Below are 12,072 nucleotides of genomic sequence, written 5' to 3'. Positions count from 1 at the left end.
TCGTGGTCGCCCCTGTTTCGCACCAGACCCTTGTCCACCACCTTGAACGGCGAAGGCCATTGCTGTAGAAGTATCCTAAGTTAAGGCTCAGACTTCCTCCTCCTGCATAATCCGTGAATATACGGAATCCAAGGAAGGCAAAGGAGTGATACCCAAAATAGTAGACCGTACTGTCGCATACACCGGTAGGAGACCCATTAGGAATTGACGAGTCTGCCTTGTCTCTCAACGTGTGCGCAAAGTGACGGAAATATTGCACTTGCAACCAGAACAGTCACACGTGGGGAGGGCGTCGTAGTCATTGACGTCGTCCCAAAGCTTCTTCAATCGATCGTAGAACTCCATGACAGGCTCGTCATCCCTCTGCTTGCAACCGGAGATCTCCAATTCCAAATGATAAATCTCAATACCATTACCACGAGAGAAGCGGTTACGAATGTCATCCCATAATTCGACAACCGTGTCTCGGTATGAGATTGACGAGCGAATTGTGGGATCAATCGTATTAAAAATCCATGCTATCACCGTGTAGTTGGTCGTAGACCAATCATCAAAATCCTCCGAGTCAGCCGGTGGCTTCTTGAGAGAGCCATCGACAAAACCGAGCTTCCTGTTTGCCCCCAAACCATTGCGAAAACCCTTGGACCATTCCGCATAATTAGAGCCTTTCAGCACTACATGAGTAATTTTGGCTGAGACTCGATCGGAATTGGAAAGGGCGTAGACAGGTTTGGTGATATGCGGCGTGAAAGAAATCGTTACGATTGCATCACCTGACATAATTTAGGGTTCATGTTTTCGAAACCTAGCCTGATACCATATAGAATTTGACAAACGTAATTGTGAGTTTAATGTCTGTTGTTTTATTGCTCAACCAATTGAGAATATATACAACCTTAAGAGATAATTGCTAGGTTACAAAGATATTTGCTATTCCTAATTTACCGTCAAGAGCTCCTAATTATGTGCTAACGAATATTAACAAAAACCATATGTGCAGATTTTGTGCCAAAAACCAATAACGTAATATTCGGTAATATTCGGAGAATATTGCCTCCAATATTGTACAAATGCTGAATGTAAACCTATGAGCAAAATGTTTGCACCCTTCAAGATACCCTTTTGTCCTTCTGCTCAACCTCAAGGCAAAAAATCAATCGCACCAAAAGTAAGATCATTTTTTTCTAAACACACCCCATCTGAAGAATTTTTTTCTAAAATGGGGTTATGTTACAAAGTATTTAACGGATTGGATTTACTTTGAAAATAATTATCCAAAATGGGTCCGCGTAGGCTCGGTTTCAGCGAAGCTATGTCTTGGATTAAGGTCGGTCGGCGGGAGAGCAACTTGGGTGCCAGACTGCCAGTCGTTCAGCGGTTGAGCGATTAAAGCGAACGCAAAAAAAAAAATTCAAAAAAATTATTACGTTAGGAGGAGTCGAACCCGCGATTAGCTCCCCATATAGATACTCCAACCAGCAGGCCAGAACAACTACAGTGAGATTTATTATACCCAAACATTAAATATCGTATGAAAGTTCAGCGAGTAATAAATATGCCATACTTGGTAGAGATGTGGGGGTGGGTTAGCCCATTCTTAGGAATCACCTTGTCTGGTCCATTTATAGTTTTTTTTTTGGACAATTGCAATTTCAATTTGGTTGTAATAGTTAAGACAATAAGACAATTAGCTTGCTTTAGTATGTAGCAGCTTGTGTTTCGCAGGTACTTTGGTACATGAATAAGATTGCCCCCGTTTTCAAGCTAGCTTGGGGGAGACCTCTACACTTTAGTATGCTTTCTTTCCTTTCTTTATTTCTGCATGTGTCATCCCCATCTTCCCTTGTTGGTTTTATTTCTCCTTCTATATGGTTTTTTTGCACTTAAACCCGTTTTACACATTGAGGACAATGTGTTGCTCTAGCTTGGGGGAGGGATTTAGTAGTCTTGTTTATTACTTTCATATATTTGAAAAATTCAAAAAAAAAATTGAAAAAATTAAAATTTTCATAAAAAATTTCATGTTGTGTCCACCCATTTGTCCTTTACATAATGACATTCCTCCTTGCATTTCCCATTGTAGCTTTTTAGGCTAATGAATCATGCTTATTGACGGGTTTTGCTTACATGGGGATGTCTTGACATAGTGGGTGATGGATGGATTTTGGACAAAGTAGACTTGATATTGACATTGGTAAGCTAAATATTTGGAAAGGTAAAGCCTCTAATGGTCGGTGCATCTATACCCGGACTCATCTAAGTGTGTGTAGTTTCTCCTTTTGGTGTGCGTTACATCAAAACGCACAAGTATGCTATTTGTCCCTTCTTCTTAGACATGCTATGATAGTTTGCACATGAAGCCTTGTTGCTATAATTTCTCACATGCATCACCCATTTTGAGCCTTTTCTCACTATATGCTCCCCGTATTTGTTTCTAGCTACATACCAAATTGTCTACCTTGTTGAGCTAGAAACCATCTTAGTGAGTTTTGGGTGCTCTTGCCATGGGTTGTTCTTAATCTATATTTTTGATATGAGGTTTCTTGTTAACGGAATTACTGAATCCCATTGTGGTTTTAAAAGAAAAGTGAGAAAGAAAAAAATGATATGAAAAATGAAGAAAGAAAAGATTGAATAAGAAAAGAATTGGAAAAGAAGGATGAAAAGAAAAGATGATGAAAAAAAAGAGGAAAAAGAGATGATATTTGTGCTTCCATGCCTCATGAAGAGTTGAGTTGGGAAGTTCATTTTTATGCCGAAAAATCTTGATTTGAGCCATATGTTACTTTGGTTAAATGAGTTATTGTTATGAGATTGGTATTGGGTTTATTTGAGCACTCTTTGCTTGTTTGGATGGTTGTTAGCTTGACCTTTAGCTCCACATATCTAAACTTGTTTGTCCACCTTCATACCCATTAGCCCTAGCCTCTTTTGTCTCTTCTCTTGGCTTCTTTATGTGCATTCTTGTTCAGCATTGTCATGTGGGATTTAGAATGTTTACCATACTAGATTACGGGCGCATTCTCTTGAGTCGTAGATAGTGTCATTCACATATATATTGTCTTATTCATAATATGAGTGTGAGTGTTTTCCCATGAGGAGTCCGATGTCAATAAGATCATGCAAGATTTGAAATGTCCATGTGAAGTCCTTTGTGTTACGCCGTCATGTAAATCTCATCCATGTATTGCAATTTTCCCTATGCCCATGTTTTTTCGGGATTTGATTCATTGTGCTTTAAAGTTATTTGACGGGAATTGCATTTGGATGTGATGATTGTTGCTCGTACCCTTGTCCTTGTCAATACATTATATTGTGTGCTTGCTTGAGGATAAGCAAGGGTTTAGCTTAGGGAGTTTGATAGATCCATTTTATATATAGTTTAACAACCTATTTTAGCTCAGCTATATTTGATTATTGCATTTCTATTAGTGTATTTGTGAGCTAATTCCATGTTTTAGGTGTTTTGCTCGTATTCATTGCATTTTGTAGGAAATTAAAGTCTTTGGTAGTTTTTTCCCAGCAAATTAGCAATCACCCAAGTTCACAAGGCTAATGAGAGCAAGTCTTAACCATGCAAAGGTGTTTCGGGAAGTATAAGGGCGTTTCGAGAAGAAAATAGAAATCCCGAGTATGAAGAAACCATCTTTAGTTGATATACAAGTAAAGAAATGAAGTCCAAGTAAAAGCCCAAGTTAAGAGCATGCATTGGATGCCATATGACCCCTAAGATGCCTTAGATGGACTCATAAATATGCAAGCATTGTATTCCGCATCACCATAAAGCAAGAAGTTAAGACGGAATTAAGACGAAAATCAGAAAACCCACGACCCCGATCGGGGTGGGGTGTCCCTGATCGGGATTGCCCCTCTTTGAATTGTTTACGTTTCATCCCCTTATCCTATATAAGGGGTGTTGTATCCGACCACTTTCACACACTTACATACACTTCCATACACTTTATTTCAGTTCTTAGGATAGTCTAGATTTTCTTTAAGCATTTTCTTATTATTCTAAATGAATTCCTTTAGCAATTTCAAGTTAGATACAAGTTATATTTCAAGTTATTGTGGTTTATCTTGTTCATCATTTTCATGTTCCATTTATATTGTTAAGGTAATTCTATTTCTAGTACTTATTTCATTCCATTATCATCATGTTTATTATATCATATGTTATTAGTTTAGTTTTCAATATGAGTGAGTAGTTCATTTTGTCTAGGGATTAGGGGAGCCATGCATAAATAGTACTTGTAAATATTGAATTAGGATGCTATAATATCGATTAAAAGTTTTTGTCACATGCTTGTATTGAATTGTTAGTCTTTGATTATTGGCCACAATCCTAGATTAAATTTGTTAATTCTTTCCAAAATTCAAGAGGCACGAAATTGAACTAGACTAAGCATGTTTTAGTAGACCGATCTAGTAATAGTGAGAGCTCGCTAGAACCCGTTCTATGGTTGACAATAAGGCCGAGAGGTGGTTTTTTTAAGCCTAAACAATTATCGTTATTATCAATTTCCTAGTTTGACATGAGCATTTACATATTTGCATGTGTGACCTGATTCCCCTAGACTCTTTTATCATTATTGTTTTTACATTATTTTATTACAAGTTTACCAACCAAACCAAACAATCATACGATTATCGACCTTGATAGAATTCACTCCGTGACAACTTGTTTAGCAACTCCCGTCTCCTTGTGTTCGGCCCCTATTACTACAATCATTTGTTACTAGGGTATTTATCTTTGTTAAGTGTGTGATAGCCTATCAGTAAGATCGAAGTGGTGTCTAAGTGGGAGCCACTAAAGAATGTTGTAGAAATAAAAAGTTTTCTTGGCTTCGCCGGCTACTATAGGAGATTTGTCAAGGATTTGTCTACGATAGCTAGGCCTTTGACTTCGTTGATGAGGAAAGAGAATCGATTTAAGTGGGACGAGAGTTATGAGATGTCATTCCTAACCTTAATAAGGAGCACCTAACCACGACCCTGATCTTAAATTTACCGAAAGGAAGTGAAAACTTTGAACTATATATTAATGCATCAAAGAACGGATTAGAGTGTGTGCTAATGCAAAAAAATGGCAAGGTCATCGCATATGCTTCGCGACAGTTGAAACCATATGAGAAGAACTATCCGACTCACGATTTAGAGTTTGGTGCCATGGTGTTTGCCTTAAAGATTTGGAGACAATATCTTTATGGGAAAACTTTCAAAGTGTTCTTCGATCACAAAAATTTGAAATACATCTATACTCAAAAGGAGTTGAACATGAGGCAAAGAAGGTGGATTGTGCTAATAGGGGATTATGACATGGAGATCGTGTACCATATATGAAGGGAAGGCTAATGTTGTAGCCGATGCTTTGAGTAGAAAATCGATACATTTTTTGTGTACCGCTTTGTCAATGATGAGGTTGAAGGAAGAATGGAGAAGATGAACATCCATGTGATCCGAAAAGGAAAGGCCATTAGTGACTTGACCATAGAGCCAGAGTTGTATGATGAAATTCGGGCGAAACAAGCAAACGACCCTAAGATCCAAGAGTCTGAGGAAGCTTTGGAAAGGAATGAGACATCAAGGTTCGAGTTATATTCGGATGGTAGCCTTAGGTTTGATGAGAGATAGTGTATTCTTAATGATGATGAACTTAAGAAGAATATTATGGATGAAGCCCATAATACACCTTACTCGGTGGATCCGGGTGGTGACAAGTTGTATAAAGATCTCAAGAAGACATTTTGGTGGCCGGGATTGAAGAAGGAAGTAGTGGAGTTCGTGGCAAGGTGTTTGACATGCCAAAGAGTTAAAGAGGAACATAAGATACCTCAAGGTAAAGTTCAACCATTGGAAATACCGGAATGGAAATAGGAATCGATATCTATGGACTTCATTGTAGGACTACCAAGAACTCAAAAGGGTTTAGTTTGGGTTATTGTGGATCGAATATGCTTACCAAGTCGGCTCACTTTGTACCGATAAAGGATACATGGAAGAAGGTAGAATTAGTCAATGCATACCGGCAGAATGTCGTGAAATTGCATGGAATACCTAAGGATATAGTGTCGGATCGTGATTCTAGGTTCATATCTAGATTTTGGAAAGAATTGCAAGACTCTTTGGGTACTCAATTGAAGGTGAGTAGAGCATTTCATCTGCCAACAGATGGTCAAACTAAGCGAACCATTCAAACCCTTCAAGATAAGTTAAGGGTTTGTGTCATGAAATTTGGTGGTACATGGGAGGAAAGGCCAGACTTGATTGAATTCTCGTACAACAACAGTTACCATGTAAATATCGGGATGACTCCTTTTGAGGCTCTATATGGTAGGAAATGCCGAAGTCCGATATGTTGGGATAATAATACCGAAGCCGTAATGTTGGGACCTCAAATGATCCAAGACATGGTTGGTCAAGTACATGTTATTCGGAAAAAGATGAGAGTGGCACAAGATAGGCAAAAAAGTTATGTCGATTTGAGGAGTGACATAGATTTTTCGGTTGGGGATAAAGTGTTGCTTAAGGTTTTTTCAATGCAAGGACGTGATTGGGTGTTTGGTGTATGCTCTGATGCGGTTTGGGAGAAAGGTAAGTTAAGCCAAAAGTTTATTGGTCCGTATGAGATCTTGGATAGGGTTGGGAAAGTGGCCTACCGTTACCGTTTGGAACTTCCACCGGCTCTTGATGTGTGCATAATGTGTTTCACGTGTCTCAATTGAGAAAGTACTTGAGCGATCCTACCCGTGTTCTTAAAGCGGAGACGATCGAGCTGGATGATGCTTTGACCTATATGGAGGCTCTTAAAGAGATCTTAGACCGTAAAGTGGGAAATACAAGGCATGGGGAAACGCGTTGGTGAAAGTGTTTTGGTCCAACCATCATGTAGAAGAGGCAACATAGAAAGTCGAGGAACCCATGAAGGAACGATATCCTCATCTCTTTGATCAGGTATGAGTTCGGTTACAAGGTCGTAACCTTGGTTTTAGAAGGGTAGAGCGTGTGCGCAAAGTGCAAGTTCCTTTATTTAAACGAGTCTACTCAACCTTTGTAGTTATTTTGTTGGTTACGATGGTCACTGGTTGTCCTTTGTTAACTAACTTGTTACGCATGTGAGACTCATGTGTTCTAGAGATCTTTCGGTTGGGACGTTGTTTTGTCATAAAGAGTGGTGTTAGAGGTGTTTGTGGAGGTCGGGTGTGAATTTCAGGTTGAAGTTCATTTTACGGGGGGAAGGTTGTAATACCCCAGGTTTTTAGTATTGTACTCGGCCGAGTACAACGGAGTACTCGACCGAGTGGCATTCACTCCACAGAGCACTAGTGATCGAGTGCCTTCTGGATTTAACCCAAATCCTGTTTAGGTGGCACTCGGCTGAGTGGATGGTGCACTTGACCAGTGCTTCCGAGCACTCGACTGAGTGACCTAGTTCAAACTCAGAAATACGGATTTTGGTTCCATGGTGCTATTTATACCCGTGAACAGTAATTTTCTCTCTCTTAAACAAACATAAACCTCTGAAAACTCTCTAGAACCTTCCCAAAACCCTAGCAAGAAGACTAACCTTGGATTTGGAGGATTTGTGCACCAAGTTTGACCCTTTCATGTTTATTTCTGTTTGTAGGTTATTATTCATACTTATCTTTCATTTAATTGTTGACCAAACCCTAGAATTTGGGGGAAATTGGGGATTTTGTCTTTGGGTGTTTTAATTGGGAACTTGTGTAATAAGGGATTATATATATTATTGTTGTAAGACATGTTTATGATAGGAATTTCTTAATTACTTGTATGAGAAGACTTCATAGAGTAGGACTTCTAGTGTTGTGCTTGTTTTTGGACAATTTGCTAAGAGGTAGGGTTTTCCTGCTCGGTTTTGATAATATGAATGTTTACACATGTCTTTGTTGTCATTATTTCATAGTAATTGTTAGAATTGTATTATAACATGAAAATTGGCAGTCTTATCTTAAAGGATTATGACCATTGTTGGTAAATGAAGTCATGGCATACTTGGCATTCGGTATACATGTGAAAGTGGCATACTTGCTAATCATTATACATGTGAAAAGTGATATACTTGACATATTGTTTACATATTGTGTTACTTGTGGATGTTGGAGAATATTGGTGGATGTTGGTGGAGTTGTGTTTGTGTTATGGCGTTGAGGAGACGTATGGCGGTTCGGGAGACCGTCCTACGTGCGGGTCGCTCCTTGAAGTTTTCCACTTCAAGGAGGACGTGCACGTTAATGACTTGAGAAGGAGGAATTCGTGTTGCGATGCGAATCTGGCAGGAGTTTGGGTCGTGAGCCGGGGGCTCAATATACTGTGTTGGGATGCGGATACCTATTCAGGCTACGGTCGGGGGTGGTGGCGGTGTGGCGATGCCGTCACCGTGTGAGTGGAGTTGGAGTCGGGCTTCGAGGAGACTTGTGGTTCATGTATTCATCCTTGCATTTCATTTTCATATACTCGTACCATATTGTGAAAACTTGTATTATTCAGCTTGATCTTTAAATGTTTTCAAAATCTGTGGTGAACCATATGATATTTCCGGTCATGTGGGAGCATTTGATTAACGGGTTATGTTGTTTTTCATGTTGGCGGGTTGGAGGCTCGGAGCGGTCTTTCACCTAGAGAGTCATCGCCTAGCCTTAGTTGTAACACCCCCATACTCCAAGTGCCTTACCAGGACCACTTAAGGCATGGAAGTACTACCATCTCGGTTACCCGAGACAATGATAATCAAATGACAATAACAAAACATAATTTAAATAACAATATAGCTTAAAGTGATTACATGATCAAAACCAAAACTGTTAAACTGAAATACAAGATTCTCAGACGGTCTACTGCTAAAACTATCAAAGCTATAAAACATCGTCTAACACAGCGGAAGACTTCTAACTGCCACGTGATGATTCATCCCAGCTATCCCATATGCGTCATATCATACCTGCTCAATAACTGCTCACCACCCCCGAATGGATCACCACAGTTTTTAAAACAATAAACGGGATCAGTACTAATCACACAATTTACATAACACAACAAACAACACACAACACAGCTCAATCGTCACAGATATACTCCGAACTCCATCACCAACTCCACAATACTGACTACACACTAAAGTGTGTAGCCCTGCCAGAGTGCCCATCGCAACAGGTCACTCCTCGCCGCCAGTGGGGGACCGCAGCCGTTCCCACCTAATCCCCGCTCATCTCCGTCGAGCGATAAACCCAAATCCATTAATGTGCACATCCCTTCTGTGGCGGGTTCCACAGAAGGCGAATAATGGGCGTGAAGCCACTCCCGCAAGTGACTCCACTCAGCCAGAGACGCACTCCGAAGAACACAGACAGATACAAACAATCACAACTACTAAACAGCAATCAAAACCAACAACCGTCACAATACTCGTATGATAACAATCAACAATCACTAATCATCACCAACACATTATGGGACTAATACTGAGTAGGGAAACCCTACCTGTAATGCAATACAATCAGACGGTCTCAACAGCTGTTATCAAAACTCCTCTTCTACGAATCCTCCTCCTAACATATGATCATACAATTACTAACAATCATAAAAGACAACAAAACCCCCAAACCCCCAAATTAGGGTACAAACTTAATAAAATACTAGAAAATCGGTACGTAGATCTTACCCTCGACGCAATGATCACAAGAATGTAAAGGATGATGAATTCCGACCTCTCAAGCTCCGGGATTTGTCAATAATGCGAAAGATGCGAAGTACGTAGGTTGAAATCTCTTTTGAAGTAATTAGGTTTGATAAAAGTGTTTAGTGTTGATGACGAAAAGCTTATATACCTATTCGCATTATTAACAAAACTCGACAAAACATTACTCGTAAACCGAGCTACTCGATCGAGTAACTGACGTACTCGATCGAGTGCCGCCTACTCGATCGAGTACCAAGGCTACTCGATCGAGTACCCTACAGGTCAGAAACTATTTTAAAATGCAAAACACCCTTACTCGACAGAGTAAGGCCCACTTGATAGAGTACCCATAGACATAGAAAACCGTAGTATTACAGTCTTCTCTCCTTAAAAGGAACTTCGTCCCCGAAGTTCAACCCATACTTAAAAACAAACAAACATACTAACTCGGTCAAGACACAACAACGCAACTAAGAACTCAAAACAAAACTCCAACCTACCAAACATGAACTCGTAACACCAACTCCACCAACTATTCCTACCTCCACAACATGGCTCACGATATCGTGTCAACTCCATTATATCTCTCTCGACACTAACTCCATACACTACCAACTACCGTCCACAAACGCTGCTAGCTCCGTACTATATCATCCACTAGCAAATTCAATATCAAGACACTCATAGACATCAAACGGAATGTTACATTCTACCACCCTTAAAAGGAACTTCGTCCTCGAAGTTTACTCACACTCATAACCTCATCCTCCAACTGTCAACACTATAGAACTTATATACATCATCATCCAACTGTTAGCACTATAAAAAATATTCTCACACTCCGAAGCATCACACTACTACAAGCACGACCATGACCTTTAACAAAATCAACCACAACACGAATCAATCTTTTATTCGACATCAAGACTCAAACTTCCAAATATATTACCATATGCACACCCACCAAAATCTCTTTTATCGCATCCTACTTCTCTTAAGATAAATGTTACGTCCTCGTAACTCACTAATACTAAATCCTAGCTATATCTTCTCATTATCCTCATCATCACCGCATGTCAAAGATAACCACCTAAAATCTACACACTCGCCATGCATATATCTAAGGCTCTCTTACTTAAACAACACTCATACTTCACTTCACCCGTCACATCACCTAACCTATACCACAAAATCCTTAGCTTAACCAAAAACTTCACTTGTTCCCTATTACCGCCAAAACGACATAATCCTCTATACGTGCACCATTTCCATACTCATAACTCACGGTCCACAATTATTACATACACTCACACTAGATTCTCAAGTTCTTTTCTTTCATTACCGCAAAACTCATACAAAACTTAACATGACACTAATTCCCAACACCCTACACTAATTGTGCCAACGAAAGATTATGAACCACCTGCAGTTTTCAGATCATTACGACACATGTTCCACTATTCACTTGCCATTACTATGTCTACCAATGCCTCGTCTTAAAACAAGATCAAAATTACTGTAACAACCACTCACACTGTGTCCCATCAACAGAATATCGTTATACCATGCTGGCAGCAAAAACATACACAACTCCCTTCCATATCATACTCTACCCTCACACCCAAGCTGAAACTGGTAAGAAACATCAATAAACAAAACAACAGTCTACATGTCCAACCGAAACTCACAAGGAACAACAGCAAACAAAATAACAATCTATGTATAGCTGGTATGTACTTTCGAAAACTCGTATCATAATCACCCCACCTACTCCACCACAACCGGTGACGGCATCGCAACACCGCCACCAACAGCCGCACCGCAGTGCGAAAACACCCGTATCACAACACGAAGTACCGTGCCCGGACCACCACCCGAGGCAAAACCACCACATGGATAGACATCACAACCACATACAATCCCATAAACACTGACTCAATATAACATCTCGGACAAGAAAAAGTTACTCAAGACTGCTTTACTAGGTCACAACACCATATATCATACGGAATAACAGACAAGAATCTCATGCATACCATCCATACCTTTTCACGGAATAAAATATATCATGAATATATACAAGCATAACTAGCCATGCCAAAGCAGTCAAATCATTACCTTTTTAAACATCATTCCATTACGTTATCGTATCCAGCATGTATTACAGAACATTCAGATAACAACTTTATAATTATCACACCATACCACTTCTTGTGAGGTCAGAACCTCTCACGAACATTTATATATAACATAGACCCATAATCACATCCAACCAGTCAATCCTGATCACGTAAGTTATCACCTGATAAAGGTTACCTCTCACTCGAGCTTAACTCGTAAGCCCCTCATAACATGTTCTCCCATTCGCATAT

At 39.7% G+C, this 12,072-nt stretch overlaps 1 protein-coding gene across 1 annotated transcript; it reads right to left on the bottom strand.

The window, feature by feature from the left end:
• Positions 1-225: 225 nt before the first annotated feature.
• On the bottom strand, positions 226-780 carry LOC141595705 (uncharacterized). Its single transcript, XM_074415671.1, has one exon. The coding sequence runs from the start codon at positions 778-780 to the stop codon at positions 226-228; it is 555 nt and encodes a 184-aa protein (XP_074271772.1).
• Positions 781-12,072: the final 11,292 nt, after the last annotated feature.

Source organism: Silene latifolia, chromosome 8, assembly GCF_048544455.1.
Source record: "Silene latifolia isolate original U9 population chromosome 8, ASM4854445v1, whole genome shotgun sequence".
NCBI classification, from domain to species: Eukaryota; Viridiplantae; Streptophyta; class Magnoliopsida; order Caryophyllales; family Caryophyllaceae; genus Silene; species Silene latifolia.
This window is presented reverse-complemented; position numbering and strand designations above follow the sequence as displayed.

Coding starts and splice junctions, on each gene's coding strand:
- LOC141595705 (XM_074415671.1), bottom strand. CDS start 780: ATGTCAGGTGATGCAATCGTAACGATTTCTTTCACGCCGCATATCACC.